The sequence below is a fragment of the Sus scrofa genome, chromosome 14 (assembly GCF_000003025.6).
Source record: "Sus scrofa isolate TJ Tabasco breed Duroc chromosome 14, Sscrofa11.1, whole genome shotgun sequence".
Taxonomy (NCBI): domain Eukaryota; kingdom Metazoa; phylum Chordata; class Mammalia; order Artiodactyla; family Suidae; genus Sus; species Sus scrofa.
The window spans coordinates 75926480-75954179 of NC_010456.5; the positions used below are offsets into that span (position 1 = coordinate 75926480).

Sequence of the window (27700 nt, forward strand, 5' to 3'; positions counted from 1 at the left end):
CTGATACACTTACTTACGTGATCACAGCTGAAACATGGCTGAAGACAATGACATTTCTTTTTTTTTTTTTCTTTTTACAGCCACACCCACAGCATATAGAAGTTCCTGGGCTAGGGGTCAAATAGGAGCTACAGCTGCAACTGCAGTTACAGGCCTACACCATAGCCACAGCAACACCAGATCTGAGCCTCGTCTGAGACCTACACCGTACCTTTCAGCAACACCAGATCCTTAACCCACTGAGCAAGGCCAGGGATCAACCTGCATCCTCACAGAGACAACACCAAGTTCTTAACCCACTGAGCCACATTGAGAACTCCAGACAATGACACTTCTCCAGGGTCTGAGTAAATTTCCCAATGTTCTCTCCCACAGGTGAATGTAGTAATTGGCGCTGACCCTTTACACATGAAAAGTAATCCTGAAATCATGGGAATTTTCTGAGGAAGAGCACTCCTAAGAGGAAGAAAGATGTTCTCTCAGTAAGCATGATGGAAGCATTGAGACTTTTAATATTAAAAGGCACATGACTGCATATCATACCTTCATAAAGCAGGACATATGAGTTACATAAAAATTGTGCCACAGTCTTTCGTTTGGAAGACTTGCCAAATCGTGGTATCAAAAACCACAATAAGGAAGCTGGGAAAGTGAACCAAATTTGTAGAGAAACCGAAGAATTTGATTCTGAATCTTAATGGATTTGAAATGACAGGGACCATCACAGGCTTTATACTTACTCTGCCAATTAATTAGTTTGTCGATATTAAGATTTCTGTATCACAACAGGAAATGATATAAAGGCTAAAATTCTGACTCCTTGAAGATTTCATTTTAAATTAATCTGATTTCTTTGGATTTAATGCTGCTCAGCTTAAGTCAATCACACATTAACTGCACATCTTTCTGCTGGGGGTCGGGAAGGTAAGTTTTCCTCCCCATGGTATTCATTAGTGTTGTTCACCACATAGTTCCAGGGCTCTTCTCTTCCCAGACAGAAAAATCTGCTCTTCATTTTCTTTGAAATTAGTTGTGGCCAACTAACTTGCTTTGGCCAATGAAAGCAACATGTTTGAAAGACCGAATGTGTTTCACCAAGTTCCCTTCTCACTGTTGCAGTTAGGATAGGAGCCCATATCAAGCTAAAATCTCCATCTGTCCAGGTCTCTAAGTTCTTACAATGAACAGAGCCCCAAACTCTTCACTGCCTTGTCAGTCTCCACTGAAGGCATAGCTTGAGTGAAAAATGAACTTCTGTTGGAGTTCCTGTTGTGGTGCAGTGGGTTAGGAATCTGACTGCAGTAGCTCCAGTCACTGAGGAGGCACAAGTTCAATCCCCAGCCTGATACAATGGGTTAAAGGATCTGGCATTGCTGCATTGCAACATAGGTTGCAGCTGTGGCTTGGATTCAATTCCTGGGAACTTCCATATGCTGCAGATGTGGCCATTAAATAAATAAATAAATAAATAAACTTCTGTTATGTTAACTTACTAAAAGGCAGAGTTGTTTGTAACTGTAGGATTACCTAGCCTCTCAACCTATATACTGCTTAAACAAAACAAGCCAAACTTTTCCTTTACAAAACCTATTACTAGAATTTGTATTTATTAATTTATACCTGGAATTGACACCATGGGTTGCCTACCTAGTATTCATTCCCCCTTTCACCAACCTTTCCAGACTTTCCAAACTGCCCAGGCTTTCAGTTTAGATGTGACTTGTACTTCAGCTTGGGATGTGAAAACTGCAAGGAATTTTGCTTCCACCCTTACGATGAAGAAAAAGCCAGATAATTCACAAAATTGTAAATGTTCTTGAGCATATCAAACAGCTGAGGGTGCAAGGCAACCAAGTAACCTGAGTTCCAAGAAGAAATGGGACACAATGTTTAGACCTTTGCAGAGTAAGAGAAAATTCAGAAATCCTAACTAATTGTTAAAGTCAAAGTGTATCAGTGTATTAGGCACAAGAGGAGACTATAGTTGCTGTTCTTCCCACAAGCTTAGTGGTGCTCAAATGAAAGACTGGGAGCAGGGCAGGAGATCACAGAGCTGCACTGAATGGTGCAGACATAAAGGAGGTAAATGGCAGCTTCTAGGAGTTGGACATAAAGCCTCCCTACCCAGTCCTTTTGCCTTAGCAATCCCATTCCACAAAGCAAAAGCCTTAAGCCAGTGGATCTGGAGCAGCAAATCCTTTAGCCCCCATGCCACAGATGAAGATCCCTTGTGGATGAACAAACTATATCTTTCAGGGAGAGTCAGAAAATCCTCTTGGACCCTGTATCTTCCTACACTGATAACAAGCTGAGGTCTAGTGCTGAGGGAGGTGCAGGAAATTCTTATCTAAGACCAACTATAGATAAAAGTTGGTGGCTATCTTTCAGGAGAGGCTGAAAAAGTCCCAACTCCCAAGGCATAGCCACGTAGGGGACCTGCCTAAGAAGGATACTAGTCCAGACGACTGAGAATCTCTATACAAGCTCAAGCTAATGCTGAGTGTGAGAGAGAGCCCCTCTATGGCATAAGAATGCAGGGACAATTGAAAGCCCAGGGAGAAGCAGGAACACAGAAAAACTCTCTGGCATCCCAGCCCCCACACTAGGCACAAGGACACAGCATCTTCCTGCTAAAGAAATTTGCAGAAATTTTGCCCAGCTCAACTCCTAACTAGACTGAGCCAACCCCCTGCCCTGCATTAAAAACCTGACAGAAGAAGAGGTGTGTTCATTGCAAGGTTTGGGCACAATTCACTAGAATATAGTACTATTCTACATACAATGTCCTGCATTCATTAGAAAACCATGATACACACAAAACAAACAAATTAAAAAACTCACTGTCAAGAGATAAAGTATCAACAGAAATGGACTTGGAGATAAGCTAGATGTTAGTGCTATCAGATAAGGACTTTAACTAAATAAGCAAAAAAGTAAAAGTGGACATGTATGAACAAATGGGAAATTTCAGTAGAGAGATGAAATTGTAATAGTCAAATGAAGTGAGGCTAGCTTGAAGTTTGCCCACTCATTCATTTATTTCTTCTGCAAATAATATTATTTTCGTTCCCCCCAAAATTTTTAGATTAAAAAAAATAGTCAAATGAAATGCTAAGGGAAAAAAAAATCTCATGATATTCAGAGATGAGTAATTCTTCTGATAGACTTATTGATTACTCAACACAGCTGAGAAAAGATCAAGTCATCAAAATTATATACAAAGAAGAAAACAAGTGAAAAGCAAATAGAATATCCAAAAGCTGTGGGACAATATCAAACAATCCTGGGTTTGCTGGATTGTAGCTGAGTCCCAGAACAGGAGAGAAAATGGGGTTCCAGAAATATTCGCAGGAATTCCTGTTGTGGCTCAGCAGTTAAGGAGTCTGACTAGCATCCATGAGGACGCAGGTTTGATGCCTCACTTTGCTCAGTGGGTTAAGGATCCTGCGTTGCCATGAGCTGTGGTGTAGGTTGCAGATGCCACTCGGATCCCGAGTTGCTGTGGCTTTGGTGAAGGCCAGCAGCTACAGCTCCAATTCAGCCCTTAGCCTGGGAACCTCCATATGCTGTGGGTGTGGTCCTAAATAAGCAAAAAAAAAAAAAAAAAAAAGAAAAAAGAAATATTTGCAGATAATGGCAGAAAACATTCCCCAAACAATGCAATATATCAAACTGAAGATTTAGGAAATTTTCTCCCAAATCAGGGGTGGCTCCTCACCCTGACAAACCTGACTCACATTAGTAATGTGACAGTCTGTCTTGCCACAGTAATTGGTTTAGGGGATGGGCACTTAACCCAGGCCCCAAACAATTCATGACATTCCTTTGACCTCAGGAATTGTTTGGATAGGGGCTCAGATAGTGGAAATTATAACCTAACGGGATACAAATAGAGTTAAGACCAATATTTTTGCTTCAAAGCTGAGGGAAGACACACTCTTTGGATAAGAACAAGAAGGTATATAGCCCTGAGATCAGGCAGGCATTCTTCAGCTATGATGGAAGGCAACTTGAGGACAAAGACAGCACATGAAATAGGTCAGAGGTGAGAGAAACTGAGAAAAACATTTATCCAGTGGTATCTAAGGCCTGAACTATAGTTGAATGTTTTAGCTATGTAAGCTAATAAGTTCCCTTATTTTTTAAGCAAATTAAATTTCCATTTTTTCAAATCTTGATTGCAAGTAACCAACATATCTTAACTGACATAGTACCCTAGCGCTAGTATTATGAGTCATTGCAGAGAAGGCTCCAATTCAGCTCTCAACTGTTCTTTGGTTTTGAACCACATTTCTCTCTCTCTCTCCCTCTTTTTTTTTTTTTTTTTTGCCATGCCTGTAGCATATGGAAGTTCTCAGGCCAGAGATTGAACTCATGTGCCACAACAGTGACCAGAGCCACAGCAGTGACAATGCCAGATCCCCCACCTGCTAGGCCACCAGGGAACTCCTGATTAATCCTAATCTTAATGGATAAAGAGGTAAAGAAGTAAAGAGAAGAATTCCTACTTACAGCAACTATAATTAGTCTTTTTAAATGCTGGTTTTAAGTCAACCCTGAAGTTAAAGAACACTGATTTATATCCTATACCAATTTAAGGAATACTGTTAATAGAACTACTGTGGTAGAGTGATTGCACTAATGGCCTCTTGTCTTCCCTACTTCCTGTATTAACTCCTGTGCAGTAAAAAATTTTACCTTGGCCAAATGAGGTCTGGTTTTTGCCCTCAGTTCTGGGAGGTAATCTCTGGCCTGACAGGAGTGCCTCTGTTTGCCTGAGGGCCTTGGTCACAGTGGATAGTCTAACAATGTTATTTAGGGTGGGGTTGGCCCCACTCAGTAGAGTAGGAGGAAGCTACACCAGGATGCCCAACAGTATGATTTAGGGTGGGGGCTTTGCATGGCAGTGCATGGTAAAACTCTGGATACTAAAGCTCGGGTGAGTTTCCTGGTTGGCAATATCCTATATGCATTGTCATGCACTGATGCTGAGAAAAGAATGCATCCTGACTCTTTGAGGAGAAAACAGTGGAAGCTCCATATTTAGTTCTTCCCCAGACTTCACCTTATATGCTTATCCCCTTGGCTGATTTTATTTATTTATTTATTTATGGCTGCACCTATGGCATGTGGAAGTTCCCAGGCCAGGGATCAAATCTGTACCACTGCAGTGACCCTAGCTGCTGCAGTGACAATGCCAGATCCTTAGCCCACTGCACCAAAAGGGAACTCCCTCTCCTTGTCTGATTTTTTTTTTTTTTTTTTTGCCTTTTTTTAAGGTCCACACCCATGGCATATGGAGGTTCCCAGGCTAGGGGTCCAATCGGAGCTATAGCTACCAGCCTATGCCACAACCACAGCAATGCCAGATCCAAACCACATCTGCAACCTACACCACAGCTCACGGCAATGCTGGATCCTTAAGTAAGGCCAGGGATCGAGGCCAGGGATTGAACCGGCAACCTCATGGTTCCTAGTCAGATTCATTTCTGCTGTGCCACACGAGAACTCCCCCTTGTCTGATTTTAATCTGTATTCCTACCCTGTAATAAGCCATAACCATGAGTAAAATAGCTTTCAGTAGTTTTGTGAGTCCTATTGAAACTGAGAATGGTTTTGGGAACCCATTGAACTTGCAGTTGGTATTGGAAGTGACAGTGAGTTCTTAATGAGGACTGTTTCCTGTAACTTTGTAGTTGACCTAAACCCTTTATTCTTCCTCACAACACACTTTGCCATGTAACGTTGTGATACCTTCTGACTGTAACTCTGGGCCTGAACATATAATATGCTTTGACTATCATACAGGCAGAGTCTTGCATATTTCTACTTGTGTTTTTACCCTCTTCCATCATCCTCAAAAGAATGTGCCCATGCTAGCTCACTAGAAAATGACAGACACGTGGAGCAGAGCCAATTCACCCCCAATGTCCCAGCCACCAACATCTTAGATTACCCAGCTGTACACCACTCCTAGACATGTAAATGAGCCTGACAAGGATCAGCAGAAGCACCTAGCCCATCACTCCAGGTATGTGAGTAATAAACACTTGTTTTATGGCTCTGTGATTTTGTGATTATTGTTATGAAGCATTATTGTGGCAATATATAACTGGTAACAACTACCTCCTAAACTTCCATTGTGATGTCGGAATATAGAGTGCATGGATAATGTAAATCAGGGGGAAATCTCCAATTCTTTCATTCAACATTGAAAACTTAATGATCATGTGTGTAGTTAATCCTTACATTATAGAATATTAGAGATTTAGGGTTAACTCCAACTGAAGCCTGGAAAAGTGGAATAAGCACCATATCAGGTAACAGAAAAAATTAATTTACTGCAGGAATGTAACGACATACAGTGTACACTTTGTCTAATACTCAGAACCCTTCTAAATATTGGGGTAAAGATGAAACTATACAAGACACTAGAGAAGTGAAAGTTAGCTATTGTTATAACCTATCATTGAAAGTCTTTTTCCAGACCTTTTAACTGATAATGAAATTGACAATCGTATCTTTTTCTTTTTTAATTTTGCCAACTTTCTGATGGCACTGCTAGAGACTACAATGAAATGGCCCACAGGGAGTCATAAAAACAAAAAAAAAATTAAAAAGGGAAGAGTTAAATAAAATAGAGTAAGAGTTCAGTTCACAGGAAATAGAAACCCATACTCAGCCCATGACACATATCAGTCATGTATTCAAATTAATTTTAACTTGGTGTACCCTAATTGTTCTTGTTTTCCAGCTGAGATGGCCTTTAGTCTTGGTTCTATTCATTGCTGTGCGTTAAACATTAAGTTTGGGAAGGTGGAAGAGAACAGAAACTATTGTACTTTGCTCTTAAAGAGAAGCATAAGGATCTACCAATGTTTACAGCACTCTGGCTATGCAGACACACAGGGCTCTTTGCCAAGGGTTCTTATTTAAGGGTCCCTCATGTACACAACCTCCCACCCTGTTTTCTCAGATCTATTTCTTGCCCCACATGAAGTGAGACAATATCAAACTGAAAACCTGCTCACAGAATGAACTTGCAAAATTTTCTCTAAGTTTGCTCAGGTGTCCCTGCATCCTAATGTTCACTATTGTAATGGGTCAAACACTGAGTAAATGGGCTGCTGTCTCACGTACTTATACGCATATTTGCTCTTATTCTTCCTCTGCCTCCCTCTCTCACACATATAGCCAATACATACATGCAAGTGCATTATTCATTTTTGCTGGCAGAGACAATATATTATTCACCATTGTATCCCCAATTCTAGCTTGATGCTTGCCACATGATAGGTTTTCAGTAAGTATATGTTCAATGAATTAATAAATACATATCTTTAAAATACATTATTACTTTCTCTACCAAAAGCTAGACTGGGGAGTCAATGACTTGAGGCTCAATTTTTGCCTTTCAAACAGTGTACAGTATTAAAATATTATGTAATTAAACAAATGCCATTGCTTTGAACTTAAGAATGTCTTAGGAAAGACAATTTACCTTATGACCTAAAAAAAATGAGGATTGTAGTCACACCATATCTACTGCATTTACTACACATGTACTATGATTGTTTAACATATGATTTAGTTGAATATTTTTAGCAGCTTTACTAACCTAAAATTCAAATAACATAGAACTTAGCCATTTAAAGTTGATGATTCAGTGATCTTTAGTAGGTTCACAGAATTGTTCAACCATCATCATAATCAATTTTGCAACATTTCATCACTCCAAAAACAAAACAACTCAAGAAGCCTCTGTTTCCACTAGCAGTCATCCCCATTCTCCAACACTTCCCCCACCTCCACTTCTAGGTAACCTCTAATTTATTTTGTCTCTATAAATTTGCCTTTTCTATATACTTTATATAAATGCAATGTGTGATCTTTAGGGAATGGATTCTTTCCTTTAGTGTTTCATTCATGTTGCAGTAATACATTCATTTATATTGCTGGATAAAATAGTTTATGGATATACTACATTTTGTTTATCCATTCATCGTGTTTGTTCATTGCTGGTGGACATTTGGATTGTTTCTACTTTTTGGTTATTTTGAATGTTTGAATGATACTGCTATGAAAATTTGTGTACACGTTTTTGTGTGGACATATGTTTTCAATTCTCTTGAATATACACCCAAGAGTGGAATTACTGGGTCATTTGGTAACTCTATATTTAGCTTTTTGTGGAACTGCCAAACTGTTTTCCAAAGCAGCTACACCACTTGCAATCCCATAAGCTGTATATGAGGATTCCATTTTCTCCACATCCTCACCAATCCTTGTCATCATCTGCCCTTTTGATGTGAAGAGCCTAGTGGGTATGAAGTGGTATCTTGACATGATTTTGATTCACAGTTCCCCAGTGGCTAATGATGAGCATCTTTTCATGTACTTTTGAGTAATTTCTGTATCTTCTTTGGAGAAATATCTATTCATATTCTCCACTTATTTTAAAACTCAGTTATTTATGTTTTTATTACTGAGTTGTAAGTGTTCTTTACATATTCTGGATACAAGTCTTTTTTTTTTTTTTTGTCTTTTTAGGACTGCACCCACAGTATATGGAGGTTCCCAGGCTAGGGGTTTAATCAGAGCTGTGGCTGCCAGCCTATGCCACAGCCACAGCAAGGCAGGATCCGAGCTGCGTCTATGACCTACACCACAGCTCATGGCAATGCCGGATCCTTAACCCACTGAAGGAGGCCAGGGATTGAACCTGCGTCCTCATGGATACTAGTCAGATTCATTTCCGCTGAGCCATGACAGGAACTCCTGGACACAAGTCATTTATCAAATGTATGACTGGCAATATCTTGCCCCCAATTCTATGAGTTGTCTTTTCAAGTTCTTGGTGGGATTGTTTGCAACACAAAAGTTTTTTAATTTTTTGAAATCCTAATTTTCCTTTCGTTGCTTGTGCAAACAAGCTAACTGTGATGCTGATAGGGGTGCACTGAACCTGCAGATCAATTAGAGGAATATGACCATCTTAACAAAATGAGGTTTTCCAATCTACTAACATAAGATTATTTCCATCATTCCAATATTTTCCAATATTATATTCAGCTTTCCTGTCCTACACCCAGTCAGAGGTACAATCCAGGTCTATAGTACATATGGTAGTCAAAGGCACAGGTCCATCTAAGTCAGACAGGCTTGGGTTAAAATCTGGCCCTTCTACTAACTAGCTATGTAGATATGGACAAGTTATTTAACTTTTCTATGCCTCTGCTTTCTCATTTGTAAAGTGCAAATAATAATATACATCTTATAGGACATGAGGATTAATGATAAATATGTGAAACACTTTGCATAGCGCCTTGAATACAGTAAATGCTCAATTAATCTTAGCTATTTGTCTTAGTGCGTTTGGGCTGCTATCACAGAATACCACAGAGTGGGTGGCTTATAAAAAACAAACTTGTTTCTCACAGTTCTGGAGGCTGGAATTCCAAGATCAGGGTGCCAGCATGGTCAGGTTCTGATGAAGACCCTCTTCCAAGCTGCAGATTTCTTACAGTATCCTCATATGGTGAAATGAGCAAGGGAGCTCTCTTAGGCCTCTATTACATAAGAGCATTCATCTATTCTTAATGGCTCCATCCACATGACCCAATCTCCTCTCAAAGGCCTGGACTCCTAATAGTATCAAATTGGGCATCAGGATTTCAACATATGAATTTGGGAGGAGAATGCAAATATTTAGACCATGGCACTATATATGTATAGTTGTGTGTGTGTGTATGTGTGCGTGTGTGTGTGTGTGTGTGTGTGTGTGCGCGTGTGTGTGGTCTTTTTGTCTTTTAGGGCCGCACCTAAGGCACATAGAGCTTCCCAGGCTAGGGGCTGAATCGGAGCTGTAGCCACCAGCCTACGCCACAGCCATAGCAACACCGGATCTGAGCTGCGTCTGCAGCCTACACCCCAGCTCACAGCAACGCCGGATCCTTGACCCACTGAGCAAGGCCAGGGATTGAACCCACAATCTCATGGTTCCTAGTCGGATTCGTTTCCGCTGCGCCACCACAGGAACTCCTATTTTTTTTAAATTATTATAGTTCTTAGCACTTAATTGCTTAAAAATATACAGTTAGTTTGATTAAAAAATAAATTCTAGAGCCCTAACTTTCTAAGCATGTTTCCCCATCACTTTGGAAATCACTTGCTTTATATCTTGTTTCTCTCAAATTTTCTGTGCCTTCCTTAAGGATAACGAGCCAACCTGCTAAAATAACCCAACCTGCAAAAGACTTGGGTTCATGTGCTGATAGGTCCAAAAGGAAAACTGGTCAACTAACTAGAACTACTACACTTCCTTCCCATGTAACCTAGGTATATATTAACAACAACATTCAAGATTTAATAACTCTTATCCCCTACAGTCTAACCTCCTTTAAAGGGATTTTTTTTAAAACATTAAGTCAGATAATTTTACTCTCCTGCTCAAAATCTTTTGTAATATCCCAATCCTCTCAGTGTAAAAACTAAAAGCATTACAATGACTGTATAAGAATTGTAATATGTGTAATGAACCATGTGATCTGGTGCTTCGCTGTTCTTTAACCTTATCTCTGACCACCATGCTTTCTCCTAGCCGGTCCTCAAAACTGCCACGCATATTTCCACCCCAGGGCCTTTGCATTTGCTAATTTTTTTTTTTTTTCTGTCTGTAAATGTCTTCCCATAGATATCCACTTGGCTTCCTTCCTTAGCCCTTCAGGGTCTTTGCTCAAATGTCACCCTAACAATGAAGCTTACTACCCTACATAAAATAGCAAAATCCTCCTTCCCCTTGTCTTGCTTTATTTTCCCCCCTGGCACTTTAAACCACCTGATACACTGTGTATCTATTATTTGTTTCTTCCTCCAGAATATAAATTACATGGGGACAGAAATTTTTGTGTGTTTTGTTCCCTGCTGTATCCTGTGCAGGTAACAGTCCCAGGTACTTGTTAAATATATGTGAAAGAATGGCCTTCGAAACTGAACAGCACCAAAGTAATTTTGTTGGGAGACTGCTCTCAGTCAGATGGAATCCTCTTGCCCTGGTTGATTAAGGGATGAATTTTACCATAAGCTCTAACACACCTTGACACAGTCTTATCCTTTTAAATTGGCAGAATTTCATGAAATGTTACTGGGCAGACAGAGAGAATTAGAGATACAAAAAGGTTGAAAGGTATCTGAATTCCCACACCAACACTCCTCTCTCTCTCACCCCCGAATATGCCTTCTGTGTAAGAGGATGGGTTTAAAGACTATCATTTTATTATTGAAAAATAGGATCTAATATTAGAACTACCAGAGCAGTTCTCCTGGTAATGGATTTAGAACTTATAGACGATCATACTTTTCACAACCATGGTTAACTTGGCAGTTGGAAGACATAGTAGCTTGCGTGGGCATTGAATTACATTTCCCAGAGTGCATCTGTAGGAGGGTTCTGGGAAGTGTGGCAGAAGCATGCTTTTGACAATTGTGGTTAACTTTGGAGAGCTCAGCAGCAGGCATGAAGATTGAACTACATTTCCCAGAATGCATCTCTAGAAGGATTGTGGGAAGTGTGGCTGAGGCAGCAATCGTCCTTTGAGGAAAGGGAGTCTAACTCCCAAGAACATTTGGAGCTTCCTGGTTTCTGCTGATTCTTGGGGCCTAGGAAGGCACCTCCAACAAAATTCAGAGTAAGTACAGAGGAAGAGAAACTTATTCAGGTTCTAAGTGCAAGAATGATATTATGGGGAGGTATAATCAGAACTTGAAAAAAGCTTTCTGTCAGATTCTTTTCTTTCTTGCACCAGATAATCACATTTTTGGATCACAACTTGAGGAGCTATCATATTAACGATAGCTAATTATTTTCTGATTTTTTTTTTTGAAGAGTCATTTAAAGATAAAATTTGTTTACTTCTCTGCATTGTGCCTGAATTACTTTGAATTAAGGGAGGAAAAATTATTTCTTAGAAAGCAAACCATAAAGCTGGCCGGTGAGAACTTAAAAAACTGTTTTCCAGTGGTTTTTCAGTTTTGCATATTTCCCATCCACAATCCTGAAAAGTCAGACTTCCTGGAAAGGACTCTCAAACTACTGGACCTGGCTTCTTCCTGGTAGATGTAACCACAAAGATTGGGATTGGGCTTTTTTTGTCATGCTGTAATGCTTTATAAATTAATCTTTCTTCTATTATGATGAACAAGATGAGAAACGTGTGAATCATTTATTACAGGAGGTTCAGAGAAATTGTTCATCTTTAGGTCCTTGCCCCATCATGTAATAGCTTTTGGTCAAAATAATACCTTTCATTTCTATCAGTTTTTCTAAAAAATTACTTTTTAAAATACTTATATTTATTTAAAAATATTTTTTCTTTTTTGTTTTTATCTTTTCTTTTTTTCTTTTTAGAAAGTACTTTTAAAAAACTTAAATAGTGGAGTTCCCGTCATGGCTCAGTGGTTAACGAATCTGACTAGGAACCATGAGGTTGCGGGTTCAATCCCTGGCCTCACTCAGTGGGTTAAGGATCCGGCGTTGCCGTGAGCTGTGGTGTAGGTTGCAGACGCGGCTCGGATCCAGCATTGCTGTGGCTCTGGCGTAGACTGGTGGCTACAGCTCCTATTAGACCCCTAGCCTGGGAACCTCCATATGCCGTGGGGGGTGGCCCAAGAAATGGTAAAAAGATTTTAAAAAACCCAAAATCTGACACTTTCATAATACACTTTATTTATTTATTTATTTATTTTTGTCTTTTTAGGGCCACACCCTCGGCATATGGATGTTCCCTGGCTAGGGGTCTAATTGGAGCTATATAGCTGCCGGCCTATGCCAGAGCCACAGCAATGCCAGATTCGAGCTGCGTCTATGGCCTACACCAGAGCTCATGGCAACGCCGGATCTTTAACCTGCTGAGCAAGGCCAGGGACGAACCCAAAACCTCATGGTTACTAGTTGATTCGTTTCCACTGGGCCACAATGGGAACTCCTGTCATAATACGCTTTAGATCCCCTTTCTCTCCTTCCTTCCCCTGTGAGAAGTAAAACAGAAATCAAGCTCCCCAACAAGTTAGGTGACAGCACCAGGTCACAAATTCAGTCAGTGGGAGAGCCAAGAACAAAAGTCCTAGTCTCTCCAGTACTTAATTGCTTGGGAGGAGACACGCATTTGCACAGTAAACAAAATAAAAGGCAGGCCTGAGCTTGCCATCTAAAGTAAAATAATGGTGCTCATACTTTCTTCCAAAACTGATTTTGTGAATAGTGCCTTTTTATACCCAGTACTTAGTACACTTAATGCCATAATAGTTGCCAATTCAAACCAAAACAACTATTCTGTTCCTAATGGGGAATCTGAGCAGCTGGATGTGAGTTTCATATGGATCATGCTTATTAGTTGTTGACCAGCATGTTGCTAAGTCAGAGTCCTTGGTTCAAAATATTTTGAATAATATATCACACCAAAGATTCCTAACGGTGAAAATCACAAACCTTTTCAGAAAAGCAGTAGCAAATTTTCTCTGCATTAGATTTCTAAATAATATAGGGCCATAAAAATTATATTTTTATACTATAAGTAATTTCACATATCCTCTTGACTGTTAAAAAAGGCTCCTTTTTTCCTTAGGTTCAGTCTGAATGACAGCTTCACAGAGAAAAGCAATACATACAGCAGTGGTTCCTACATTATGTTTCAGTAATCATATTGTGGCAAATGCAGCAAATGTACCATAGTATTTTAAAAATTAGAGCTGTCAAAAAGTAGAGTAAAACCACAATAAATAAATGAGCACAGGACATCAAACAGACAACTTACAAAAAGGGAGCTAGAACTACTAAATCTGAAAACAGTTTGAATCTCAATAGTGATCAAAGAAATGACCACTATTTATAGTGAACAAAGAAGGAATGATGGGCCTTATGGTGGTCAAGTCCTACTTTGTGCTCCCTTGACTTTCCCTGCTACAGAGAGACACACAGGAAGCTGACTATGTTTGTTGTTTTCTTTCTTTCTTTTTTTTTGATTTTTTTGCCTTTTTCTAGGGCCGCTCCTGTGGCATGTGGAGGTTCCCAGGCTAGGGGTCTAATCGGAGCTGTAGCTGTTGGCCTATGCCAGAGCCACAGCAATGAGGGATCCAAGCTGCGTCTGTGACCTACACCACAGCTCATGGCAACGCTGGATCCCCAACCCACTGAGCGAGGCCAGGGATCGAACCTGCAACCTCATGGTTCCTAGTCGGATTCATTAACCACTGAGCCACAATGGGAACTCCGATTGTTTTCTTTTTTTAATGAAACTAGATTTCTGCTTACAGAAACCTGCTCAGCCTCTCCCCAGTACCCTTGGCTCAGCCTCTCCTTGATGCACAGGAATTGAAACAAGGCGGGTGTGGAATGGCCACCAACTCTAACTCCATGACTGCCAGGAGGGGAGACTATGTAGAAAGAGCCCTGTGATTTTATTTATTTGTTTGTTTGTTTCTACTTTTTTAAGGGCCACACCCGTTGCATATGGAAGTTCCCAGGCTAGGGGTAGAATTGGAGCTGCAGCTGCCAGCCTATGTCACAGCTACAGCAACATAGATCCGAGTCACGTCTGCAACCTACATCACACCTCAGGGCAACACAGGAACCTTAACCCACTGAGTGAGGCCAGGGATTGAACCCACATCCTCATGGATACTAGTTGGGTTCTTAACCCACTGAGCCTCAGTGGAAATTCCCAGAACCAAGTAATTTTATTTTATTTTATTTATTTATTTATTTATTTTTGTCTTTTTGCCATTTCTTGGGCCGCTCCCTCAGCATATGGAGGTTCCCAGGCTAGGGGTCGAATCGGAGCTGTAGCCACCAGTCTACGCCAGAGCCACAGCAACGCAGGATCCGAGCTGCGTCTGCGACCTACACCACAGCTCACGGCAACGCCAGATCGTTAACCCACTGAGCAAGGGCAGGGATCGAACCCGCAACCTCATGGTTCCTAGTCGGATTCGTTAACTACTGCGCCACGACGGGAACTCCAGAACCAAGTGATTTTAAAACCAAGTGATTTTTTGTGCTCGCTTCGGCAGCACATATACTAAAACCAAGTGATTTTAAAACATAGTTCTGTGTTGGGAAACTTATCTTAAAGAGGTAACCTGAAGAGTTCCCGCTGTAGTGCAGTGGTTAAGAATCTGATTGTAGTGGCTCAGGTCTCTATGGAGGCATGGGTTCAATCTGCCGCCAGTGCAGTGGGTTAAAGGATCTGGCCTTGCAGCATCTTCAGCATTGGTTGCAGCTACAGCTCAGATTCAGTCCTTTGCCCTTGAACTTCCGTATTCTGTGATTACAGCCATAAAAGAAAAAAAAAAGGTAACCTGGAAATATCAGCACAGGGATATTTAGTAGTATTCTATTTCTGGGAATCTAAAATCAGAGCCACCTAAATGTACAAAATTATGGGAATATTCAGCAAAATAAGCATGGGAGTCTACTTGATTAATATGCAGCCAAAAATAAATTAAAAGAGCTTATACAAAAGTACAGAAAACTGCTTATGACATTTCATGAAAGCAAGTTGAAATAATGTTTACTCTGATTATAAATATGTAAAGGTTGTATGTACAAGTGACAAATAAGTAAATTATTTTAATGTGGTGATACTATGGGTGCTCTCACAATTCTGTTTTCTAGATGTCCTGTAATACAGTTATATTAATTTCATAATTTAAATTATCTATTTGAAAGAGAAAAATACAGCTGAATTTTAAATAAATCATTTTCTCTTTTTGACTTTTAAGTAGTCTATACCGCTTTTTAAAAAGGTATGATTAGATAAGCAATGAGATCCTGCTGTGTAGCACTGGGAACTATGTCTAGGCACTTACGATGGAGCATGATAATGTGAGAAAAAAGAATCCATACATGTATGTGTAACTGGGTCACCATGCTGTACAGTAAAAAATTGACAGAACACTGCAAACCAGCTATAATAGAAAAAAATAAAAATCATTATAGAAAATTTAAAAAAATAAATAAAAAGGTGTATATAAAAAAATATACCAAGGCCCATTAAGAAAAGGTATTAGACTTAATCTTTACTAGGTTTATGAGTATACCAATGAAGGTACAATTCTCAGTTAAAATATGTCTTGTTTTCCTCTTTATTATCTTTTTTTTTTTTTTTTTTAAAGCTGCATTAGGAACTTTACTATGTCTTCTACAAGCTCTGTGACCACCAACCTCTGAGTCAGCAGGCCATGATTAATCCACAATTGGATAAGGTTAATAGTAGGCATTGCATTTTGGCCAAACATCAAGCAGCACAGCACAGTGGGCCACACAGATTAGCTGGTAGTCATAACTACAAATAGCTCTTACAGCCTCACCAAAGGAATTCAAGGAACTCACCAAAGGAATTCTCTATGGCTCTCAGGGAATATGATGAAATGCTACTGGGAACAATGGCCTGGAAAAAGCTTCATAGTGCCATTGGTCCTGGGAACTACTGCTTTATTACATGTTATCATACAAGAAATATGAACCCATGGTAAATATTTTTTTAAGTACAGAAATACAAAAAGTAAAAATTACAAGTACTTTTTCAATCCTTATCTCCATGTCACCCTTTCAAATGAGTCACTGTTAACAGTTTGGCATGTGGACTTCTAGTCATTTAAAAAATATAAGTATGTATCTAATTAATTATACTGGTATGTATATATATATTTTTCTTTATAAGTTAATTACATCATGCTAAACCAACCAAATGCTACTTTCTTTTCTTACTTAATATATTCTGAATATTTTTCCCTGATACTGCATACATATTTTTCCATTTTTATTATCTTTGTTTTTAACAACTGTGAATTATTCCATTGTATCATAATTTTCATTTAACACTCATGTACATATCCTTTCCTTTCTAGGATAAATTCCTAGAAGTGGAATTGCTAGGGGAAAGGGATGCTGATTTTCACATTGGAAAATATCTCCAATTTGCCCTCCAAAAATGTTGTGTCAGTTTACATTCCCAGAGTTGTATACGAGACAGAAATATTGACCCTTTTGGGGGGCTGCACCCACGGAATGTGGAAGTTTTGGGGCCAGGGATCAAACCTGCACTGCAGTCGCGAACCTGTGCCACAGCTGTGGCAACACCAGATCCTTAACCCACTGTGCCACAAGGGAACTTCCCAGAAATACTGACTTTAAATTAATTTCCTCCAGTATATCACACAAATGTTTGGTTTATTAAAACAGAAATTATACTTTTAATATTCTCCTAGAATACTGTGTAACCCACATATCACATACTGCCTTCTGTGAAAGCTGTATATTTGTTTTCTCCCCTCCTGCAAGAGTGGGGTCGGGATTTTCATCCTGTACATTTTTTTGCCTCTTAAGAGAGCCTGCATAAAGTCAGTACTCAATAAATACTTTGTTGAATGTCTCTTACTAAATATAAATTACCCTTGACTAGGACATAGATTGGAGCCAAAACTGTGCAAGGATTAGTCATCAGTGATTCATAATTATGCAACCAGGAAATAGGCCTAAACTTTAGATGTTCCTTGGTGATTTAATGTCACAGCTTGCTTCTCTTGGGCACAGTTGAAAGGGTGGTTTGTTATTTAACTACACTAATTTTCTCATTTCAGCGGAGCTTCTTTGACTTTTTTTGTTGCTAGTATGAACTATACTTTTCATGGGGAAATGAAACATTTACTGATACACAATTTAAAAGGAATCACCTTCTACAGAACAGATTCTTAAGATGCAAAACATTTTTTCCTTTCACATGAGATATAAAAAAATAGAAAATCTTAGATCCATGTAGATTTGTATATCTGCCTATCGAAATATTTTTCTCATGCCTGTGATTTTACATTTGTCTTATCTACTGGATTCTTCTTACTTCATTCCCCTTTTTTTGGCCATGCCTTTGGCAAGTGGAAGTTCCCAGACCAGGAATCAAACCTGTACTGTAACAGCAACCGAAGCCACTGCAGTGATAATGCCAGAGCCTTAACGTGCTGTGCCACAAGAGAACTCCTTCTTACTTCATTTTCAAAGGGACTTTGTTTTTCACGTATTCTGAGAAATTTGGCACCATTACTCTGGAGCCACTCCCAGGCTTACTTGATCTAGTAGGGAAATATTTACTGCTGTGACAAACTTCAAAATTTCAGTGACTTAGTATGGTAGAAGCTTATTTTTCACTCATAAATTAATCCAAAGTGGGGAGTCTTTGGTCAGTGAGTAGCTTCTTTCCATGCAGTGATTCAAGGATCCAGGCTGTTCACCTAACGGCTCTCCATTCCTAAGTCTTCCAAGCAGGTGCGGAAAGAGGATGGAGAAGGCAAAGGCTCTACTTAACTGCTTCAGTCTAGAAGAGATATACATCACTTCCACTCACATTCCATTGTTAAGACTTAGTTTGTCCTGCTGTATGGCCCAGGGAACTATATCTGATCACTTGTGATGGAACATGATGGAGGATAATGTGAAAAAAAGAATGTACATATATGTATAACTTTGCTGTACAGCAGAAATTGACAGGACACTGTAAATGAAGCATAATAAAAAATTAAAAAAAAAAAAAAAGAGTTTGTGTCCCACCAAAGGAGGTGAGAGATGTAGGCCTTGGGTTGGCAACTACTTCTCAGTAAGAATTCCACAATATGGAAGGAGGAACACTTATTTTTGGTGGCTAGTTAGTTGATTCTCACAGCGACCTTTTAGGTAGGCAGAACAGGTTTCAGTAGATGAGGGAAGGAGTACTAAAAGTCAAAATCCTACAGTTAGTTAGCAGTAGAAATGCAATTCAGAAGTCAGATCATCTGACCCTTACACAGTTTATCTTTCCTTAATATTAAATAGTGATCCTATTCTGGCTTAAAGTATAACCCTCTTGATGATTCATTACTTTAAATTTCATGCTATTATCTTTTAAAATTTTTTTTAAACTCCTTTTTCCCCTAAGGACCTGATAATGTCCCTGTTTTGTGGAACTGCTTGCAGGAGAAAATCTTTTTTGTGCTATAGGCTGCTGTCAACTTTTGTCACTAAGACACGGTGAGTTTTGACCAAACTGAGCTCTGATTATTTTATCTTTGGCCCATTAAATTGTAAAATATAAATATCTCAAAATCCTGTATTGAGGATTAGGATATATGATTGAGATTTATATATTGGAAGTTCCTGTCATGGTACAGTGGTAACGAGCCCGACTAGTATCCACAAGGACGTGGGTTTGATCCCTGGCCTCTCTCAGTGGGTTAAAGGATCCATCATTGCCATGAGCTGTGGTATAGGTCGAAGGCAAGGCTCAGATCCCACATTGCTGTGGCCATGGCATAGGCTGGCAGCTGCAGCTCCATTTCAACCCCTAGCCTGGGATTTCTATATGCCACAGGTGCGACCCTAAAAAGCAAAGTAAAGCAAAGAAAAGATTTACATATAAAGATGCTCATTACAAATTATATATAATTAGAGAAATTCTAAGCTAAATTTCCAACAATATATAAAATATCTGACCTACTTAAGTTCTATTAAGATAAGAACTTTGTCTTTTCACTATGGTACACCTAGTGCTTTTATAAAACTCCAGTATCTAGCACATAGTAGGCACTGAAATATTGTTGAATGGATGAATGAACAGTAAGAGAACTTAATTTATGGAACACCCATATGATGAAATTAAAAACCATATTGAATAATATTTCATGAATGTTCCTGAAAATAAGGTAGCTAACTCTAGTCCCCACCCCACCCTCCAACTCCCACTCCCAAGAACTAAACTTCAATGAACAGTAGACTTGAAAAACAAATAACAACAACAACAACAACAAAAACTACAGAAATACAAGAAGGTGATAAAGGACTTCTTTGTCCTTAGCCTGGGCAAATATGCTATCTGTGAATTTGAAATCACTAGCCTGCTCTCATGCAGTTTGGGGATTTAAATTTGCACTATCTATGCAGTGTGGTCCAAAAACTTCCAATCTAAGAAAAGAATTTAAGTTGTATTAGTAGACTTACTAATACACTTGCAAAAGCAAATTTAAAACCCCTTGGGAAGGACATACTCAAAACCAGGGCTTCCCATATTGAAAACTCTGCCATACAAGAGTGCCCAGTCCAAAATTTAAAGGCACATACCAGCTATAATGGAAAAAAAGAAAAATCATTATAAAATAAAAAAAGTTTAAAAGCACATAAACATATACAATCTTACGTGAGCCAGAGTAAGAAATCAATAAAATTATAATACTTATTTTAGAAATGACCGGACGTTTAGGTTATTTACAGTTCCCATGCAGAGACTCTGAGAACAAAACAGAATTACTGAATAATCTAAAAAAATGAGTGATAATTAGATATATTGAAAATTAATTAAAAATCATAAGAAAAATAAAATTTGGAATTCCTGTCCTGGCTCAGTGGTTAATGAACCTGACTAGCATCCATGAGGACGTGGGTTTGATCCCTGACCTCACCCAGTGGGTTAAAGATCTGGAGTTGCCCTGAGCTGTGGTGTAGGTCACAGACGAGGCTCCGATCCCATGTGGCTGAGGCTGTGGTGTAGGCCGGCAGCTACAGCTCTGGTTGGACCCCTAGCCTAGGAATCTCCATATGTTGAGGATATGGCCCTAGAAAAGATAAAAAGACAAAAGAAAAAGAAAATTCTATCAATAAAGAATATGGTGTGAAAAAAATATTAATATGTTTCTTAAAAAGTCTACAAGGAGTTCCCTTGTACAGTGGGTTAAGGATCCAGCTTTATCATTGCAACATCTGAGATTGCTGCTGTGACATGGGTTCAGTTCCTACCCTGGGATATCCCATGCTATGGGCATGGCCAAAAAAAGACTACAAATCAGTAGATCGATTCTAAAAGTACTTATTATATATATGTATAGATGCATAATAGTAATAAATAGTTTGGAGACTTCCAGAGTGTAAACAGTGATTATCTGAGTGGTGGGATTCTTCATGATTTCTTTTTCTTTTTTTTTTTTTTTTTTTTGTCTTTTTAGGGCTGCACCCTTGGTATATGGAGGTTTCCAGGCTAGGGGTCCAATCAGAGCTGTAGCTGCCGGCCTATACCACAGCCACAGCCACACCAGATCTGAGCTGCATCTGCAACCTCACCATAGCTCATGGCAACACCGGATCCTTAACCCACTGAGCAGGGCCAGGGGTTGAACTTGCAACCTCATGGTTCCTAGTTGGATTTGTTTCCACTGCGCCACGATGGGAACTCCTTGATGATTTTTCTTTTTTTTTTAAAAATTGGTAACTGCATTTTAGGATTGCTCTAAAATGACTAAAAATTGTTTGGAGTTACTGCTGTGGCACAGTGGGTTAAAGATCCAGCATTGTCTCTGTGGTGGCGTGGGTTTGACCCTGGCCCAGCAGAGTGGGTTAAGGATCTGGCATTGCCACAGCTGTGGTGTAGATCACAGCTGTGGCTCAGATTCAGTCCTTGGCCCAGGAACATATATATGCTATGGGTGCAGCCAAAAAACAAAAAAATAAAATTAAAAATAAATAAATAAGAAAAACAGTTTGATAATCTTAGTGTTGTGGTTTCCATACTGTTAAAACCAAGGGGGAAAATGCATTTTTAAAAATAGTGTTCTGATCAAGAAGAATATAAGGCACTTTTTGAATCTCAGTCCCAATTCCAGGGTATCCCGGGTTTAAGATCTTACCTGGATGTTTTCTTAGGTGTTTTGCTTTTCAGGGTCATTAGGGCAAAGCACAGGTTGTACCACTGCTACTGTTCTTTTATGAAGGCAGCAGTGTTTGTTCTATTTATATTTGGTAACTTCTGAGTGGCACATGTCTCTCCTTTGACATAAATTGAGTCTTTGTCCCAGGAGGTTGTAGTCACTCATAATAAGTTTAAAAATATTATGAGTATTAAAATTTCAGCCTTCTTTTATCTTCTATTTATAAAAAGCTCATTGTAATTTCTTTTATTGTAGTCAAAAATAGATCCCTACAAATGTCACTGGGGCATGTTTATCATTTTGCTTTGTAGTATCATGAGGTCCTAACTGTACTGGTGTGACAAAATCTCCTGGATCCTACAGAAAATATCTATAAACTGTGTTTCCCACTTAGGTGAGAAAATACGCCATATACCTGAGAGTAAGGCTTTCAACAGTCAAAAATCCTTATCCCTAAGGCCCTAGAAGGAGAATCCACATTCAGTCCTCCTTGAATCATGCAGATCCTGCCCTGATTTCCAAGGCCCTTGAAGGTACAGAAAAGTCCAGAACTTGCTCCATTACTTTTTTTTTCCTTTTAAAGAGAAACCACTTATAGGATGTTTTCTTTTCCACATTTTTTTTGGGGGGGGTCTTTTATCTTTTTAGGGCCTCACTTGAGGCATATGGATGTTCCCAGGCTTGGGGGGGTCTACACCACAGCTGCCAGCCTACACCACAGCCACAGCAACACTGGATCCTTAACCTGATGAGCAAGGCCAGGGATTGAACCTGCAACTTCATGGTTCCTAGTCGGATTCGTTTCCACTGCACCACCACAGGAACTCCTCTTTTTCTACATTTTAATTTTGGCTACTGAAAATATTATACTTATTAAATAAGTGTAGGTCAGGTCTGGCTTTACTTTTATCAGTGGTCCCTTCAGTAGAGATAAGGAGCTGATAGCATCCACTTGGAGGACTAGATGTTTGAAACAAGAGGGCACTGAAGATAAAATTTGCTCTTTATCATCCCTGACTGAATGAGGGTTTCTGAAGTTATAGTGCTTGCACCTTGCCTGCAATAATAAAAGTCTGCTCCCATTCTAGGTGCTCTGTGGTTGATGTTTTATCACTGCCCTTGTTTTTCTTTCACTTCACTGCATGTAAATTCTTGCCTCACAGCGTGATATTGGCAAAGGTTCAATTCAGTAAATATTTATTACCCTTGAAGTTCAATTCAGTGACTATTGAATCGAGCCACTCAATATGCTAATTACTGTTGCTACAGAACCAGGGCAGACACTACCCTTAAGGAGATCATAGTCTTTAAGAGGAGAGGGACAGATGAACAAATAGTAACATTTAAGCACAACTACGTAAGTATGTGCAAGGTATACATTAGGGCAAAGGAGGGAATGATTGCCTACAGCCATCATTTTGTAAAGCAATCAAATCCTTTTGTAAAGCAAGTTAGACTGTAAATAAATAACAGGAAATAACTGTGGTAGGTGAGCAGGGCAGAAACAGAATTCTCAAAAATGGATGCTGTACAAGTAACTAACTCTGGTTTTGTAATGCTGTGATTATTTCCAAAATACAGGTATTTATTTGAGCTGAAGGAAGATGATGATGCATGTAAAAAAGCCCAGCAGACAGGAGCATTTTACCTCTTTCATAGCCTGGCTCCTTTGCTTCAGAAATCAGAACATCAATACCTGGCCCCCAAGCATAGCCTATTAGGTAAGCCCAAAGTGGACCAGTAGCATAGACCAGCCTATGGCCACTAAGCAGAATTCAGTCCATATCGAATCTCTGAGAAGAGTCCTTTGACTTTATTTATCTATTTATATTTTGGCCACACCTCAGCATGTGGAAATTCTCAGGGCCACCTCAGACTTTAGAGTGACCTTTTTCACAATGCTTCTGCCAATTAATTAGTGTATGAACCTGAATTGCCCAGTTGAAAAGTATTTGATGATGGTATGAACCACTACTGCCTTAAACCGAGGGTCAGAATGTAAAAGTTCCCAGGCCAGGGACTGAACCCAAGCCGCTGCAGTGACAATGCTGGATCCTTAACCCACTGCACCACAAGAGAACTACACCCCCCCCTTTTTTTGTCTTTTTGTCATTTCTAGGGCCACTCCCACAGCACATGGAAATTCCCAGGCTAGGGATCTAATCGGAGCTGTAGCCGCCAGCCTACACCACAGCTCACCACAACGCCCGATCCTCAACCCACTGAGCAAGGGCCAGGGATCGAACTGTTCCACAACCTCATGGTTCCTAGTCGGATTCATTAACCACTGAGCCATGATGGGAACTCCTCCCCCCCTTTTTAATCTGCTTTCCAAATTGGAACCCGTGCCTGTTTTGTAAATAAATTTTCGCTGGAACACAGCTACACTCATTCACTTACATATTGTCTATGGCTGATTTCGCTCTACAAGGGCAGAACAGAGTAACTGTGACAGAGACCATATGGCTCAAAAAGCTTAACTATTTGCCAGCCCTTGCCTTGGACCAGCAATTTCTAGCCTCCATGGAGCTGTTCACTGTTACATTGTTTAGGATCTGCATCATGACTTAATTTCTCTCCGCAGGGTTTAAAGTAAATGTAAACTAAAGTTAATTTCTTTTGAAAACCCTTGTAGGGTATATATGCTCCTTTCGTGATATAATCATAGAGTAACACAGTGTTACACAATAGGAATTCCTTGAGTCTCAACTCTTCAGGTTTCTGATGGAAAACAGAGGCCTAGAGAGGTTATGTGATTAGACCAAGATTACACAGCTATTTAGCTGCAGGGAGGAGACTGGATACCAGGTGTACCTACTTCAAGTTGAAGTAGATGGTTTCCAATCAGTGTTGTATGGCTCTGGAGGTTTAATTAAAACCCTCGTTTTGTTGTCTTTTCTGTTTCTTAGAGTTGGAAAGGCTCCTGGGTAAGCTTGGACAGGACACACAAAGAATAGAAGACTCTGTGCTGATTGGATGCTCTGAACAGCAAGAAGCATGGTTTGCCCTGGATCTAGGTCTAAACAGCTCCTCTTCCATAAATGGTACATACCATTTCTGAAGGGTACTGCCCAGTGGTTCTTAGACTTTGGGATTCCATACAATAGTAAAATTTCAAAGAACATTTTAGGAATACAGAACATTTTCAATGTTTTTAAGTTAGGACATAAAAAATAATTACCGTCTACTATCATCATCACTTAAAAGAACATTTTAATGCTTGCTTTCTCAGCTAGGTGGTAGGTACTCAAATGTTTATATTGTATTATTCTCTGTACCTTTATATAACTTACATGCCTTAAATATTGCCTAAGAGACATTTTAAAATTCATGACATTATTCTTATTTCTTTTATCAATGCAGGTAAATAAACATATTACCTTGGAGTGGCCCTAGGTCTTCAGACCTGCATTTGGGAAGCAGTTTGCTATAGGCTCATGGCTCTTGTCAGGCTTTCCTCTCTTCCAGGGTGTAGGTGTAAATGTAATGATACTGGAATGAGGTTCAGATAGGAGCTTAGAGGTCCCACATTTCATCTTTTTTCCCAGGGACGGTGTGTGGCTAGAGCAAATATTCTCATGGCCCTGAAGAGGATCTTGAGAAATACTATGCTCTAATGTTTCCCAAGTTGCTTGAATATAGGAAACTCCTGATGCTTGTTAAAAAATAAAGATTTCTGGGCCTCACTCACCTGCTATTCACAATCTCCAGGTAGGGGCTTGGGAACCTGTATATATTTTTTTATTCTCCCTAGTTTAGTCTTATTAGGTGAGTTTGGGAAACACTGTTCTAACAGGATATACTTGAGAGGGTCCTGGAGGCAAAATCTGACATTTGTTTCATTTCATTCTCTTTTCTAATTTTTTAGCTTCCTTACAGAAATCTGAAATGGAGAAAGAGCTCAAAGGGTCTTTTATTGAGCTGAGGAAGGCTCTATTTCAGCTGAATGTGAAGGATGCCTCCTTGCTATCCACGGTAGATTGAGTTCTTTGTTCTGTAGGAAATCAAATGATTTCTTATCGTGCAGCTCACAGTCCTTCCTACAAACCTTGGCAGAAGGGCAATGCACTGAAGGGAGGTTGCTTATTCTTCTTTCTTTTATCCTGTTTTTGGCAGGACTGTTAGTACCACTTTCTCCTAAGGACGTGACATATCTAAGGGCTGACAGATCAGCCTCATAAATATCTTTTAATGACCACAGCATGGCATATATATCATCATGAGAAATTATTTTATATTGCTTTAATATCTTGTCCTCCAGCTTTACATTTCACTTGCTAAAGTGCTTCTGATTGTCCATTTAATTTAAAGAGGTATCATTTATTTGCAAAAAAAAATTCCAACTTTAATTAGAGGAGAGTATATGTTGGGATGTATTATACTGGAAATATTTTGTTTTTAAGCTAGGTCATAACTACATGGGTGCTCATTATAATACTTTATACATTTTTAAAATCATTATATGGGAGCTCCCATTGTAGGCTCAGGGGTAATGAACCCAGCTAGTATCCATGAAAATGTGGGTTCGATCTCTGGCCCTACTCAGTGGGTAAATGATCTGGTGTTGCTGTGGCTGTGGCCGGCAGCTGTAGCTGCGATTTGACCCCGAGCCCGGGAACGTCCATGTGCCCCTGGTGCTGCCCTGAAAAGAAACAAAATTCATAATACATTTAAAATAAGATTTTTAAAAATTCATACCTCAGATGCTACAGGACTATGTTCAGATAGTTTCCTTATTTTAAAGAACTATTTAAAGTAGGTGAGCTGCAAAAGGCTCACCTACTTTAAATAGTATTTCGAGGCTGTCCTTTGAGTTGCTCTAAATAGTAGCCCTAGTGCCATTATAGATGAACCCCACATTCTCTCCAAATGAAACCAAGCCCATGTTTGTACTCCTAGGCTCAGGCTCTTCTCCATTGGCATGGTGCTCATCAGTTTTGCAGCAGAAGTGGGCAGCCCACCAAGAAGAATATGGCTGGCAGCAAGCGCATGTGCCCTTCCAATGAGATCATCTATTATCCACAGGTGAGTATTGCTTCAAAAGGACAGTAAACCAAGAAGGCTGTGCACTACTCTGTCCTGGGGATGGAAGCCTGTAAAACGAAAAGGCTTTCTTTAGTTATCCTTTCCTTCATATCATTAACAGGCTCCAAAGCCCTAGTGTCTTACGTTTCCATCTCCTTTTCCTAGATGGCTCCTGTGGTGATCACTCTGGTGTCAGATGGGACTCGCTGCCTGCTTGCCCGCCAGAGTTCCTTTCCCAAGGGAATGTATTCTGCCTTGGCAGGTTTTTGTGATATAGGTAAGGAATTTAGCGCATGTACAGATGACATTGGAGGACATGAAAGCTTATAATAGTACATAATTCTTTGTCTTGCTGTCATAGTGCTTGGAGTCTCAAGCACATTCTTCACTATAATGTCAAGAAAACTGCCTTCTGGCATTTTAATTTTCTAATATTTTATAGGCAAATTTTCAAGCACAAGCACAACTGCAAGACTTAAAAACCCCCATATACTCACCACCTACATCCCATAATTACTGTACTTGTCTTATCATATATCTGTCTATCCATTCCTCTCTCCATCCATTAAGCCATCTTATTTTTTGATGCATAGATTGCAGACATTAGTACAGCTCCTCCTAAATACTTAGCATACATATTAATATTACATTAACATTAACTAGAGTCTTTTTCTGGCTGTGCCCACACTATGTGGAAATTTCCAGGCCAGGGATCGAACCCGCTCCCACAGTAGCAACCCAAGCTGCAGTGACAATGCTGGATCCTTAACCTAGTGTGCTGTGAGAACTCCCTAACTAGAATTTAATATGTAGTTACAGGTTGTTTTTTTCTTAGTCTATTGGGGTAAAATTTGCAAATGGTGTAACATGGCATTCAAATTTTATTAAAAAGCTGAGGTCAGCAGTAGTGACTCATTCTTATTTTGTGTAACTAACTTAATAGGTTCAAATATTGTAG

At 39.5% G+C, this 27700-nt stretch overlaps 1 protein-coding gene across 24 annotated transcripts in view; it reads left to right on the plus strand.

Annotated features, from left to right (window-relative positions):
• The window catches only part of NUDT13 (nudix hydrolase 13), a 40132-nt gene that overhangs the window by 8424 nt on the left and 4008 nt on the right, over positions 1 to 27700 (plus strand). For 5 of the 24 annotated variants that reach the window (XM_021074324.1, XM_021074325.1, XM_021074326.1 and 2 more), the window contains 7 exons: positions 376 to 482; positions 18963 to 19054; positions 23299 to 23438; positions 24627 to 24761; positions 25586 to 25692; positions 26617 to 26742; positions 26908 to 27019. In XM_021074324.1, coding sequence (XP_020929983.1) covers positions 18972 to 19054; positions 23299 to 23438; positions 24627 to 24761; positions 25586 to 25692; positions 26617 to 26742; positions 26908 to 27019 — 703 coding nt within the window. In that variant the 5' untranslated portion in view covers positions 376 to 482; positions 18963 to 18971. Of the gene's footprint in view, positions 1 to 375; positions 483 to 11500; positions 11688 to 18962; positions 19055 to 22111; positions 22251 to 23298; positions 23439 to 24626; positions 24762 to 25585; positions 25693 to 26616; positions 26743 to 26907; positions 27020 to 27700 lie in introns of those variants that run through there. The other 19 variants (XR_002338955.1, XM_021074330.1, XM_021074332.1 and 16 more) reach the window with 17 other exon arrangements.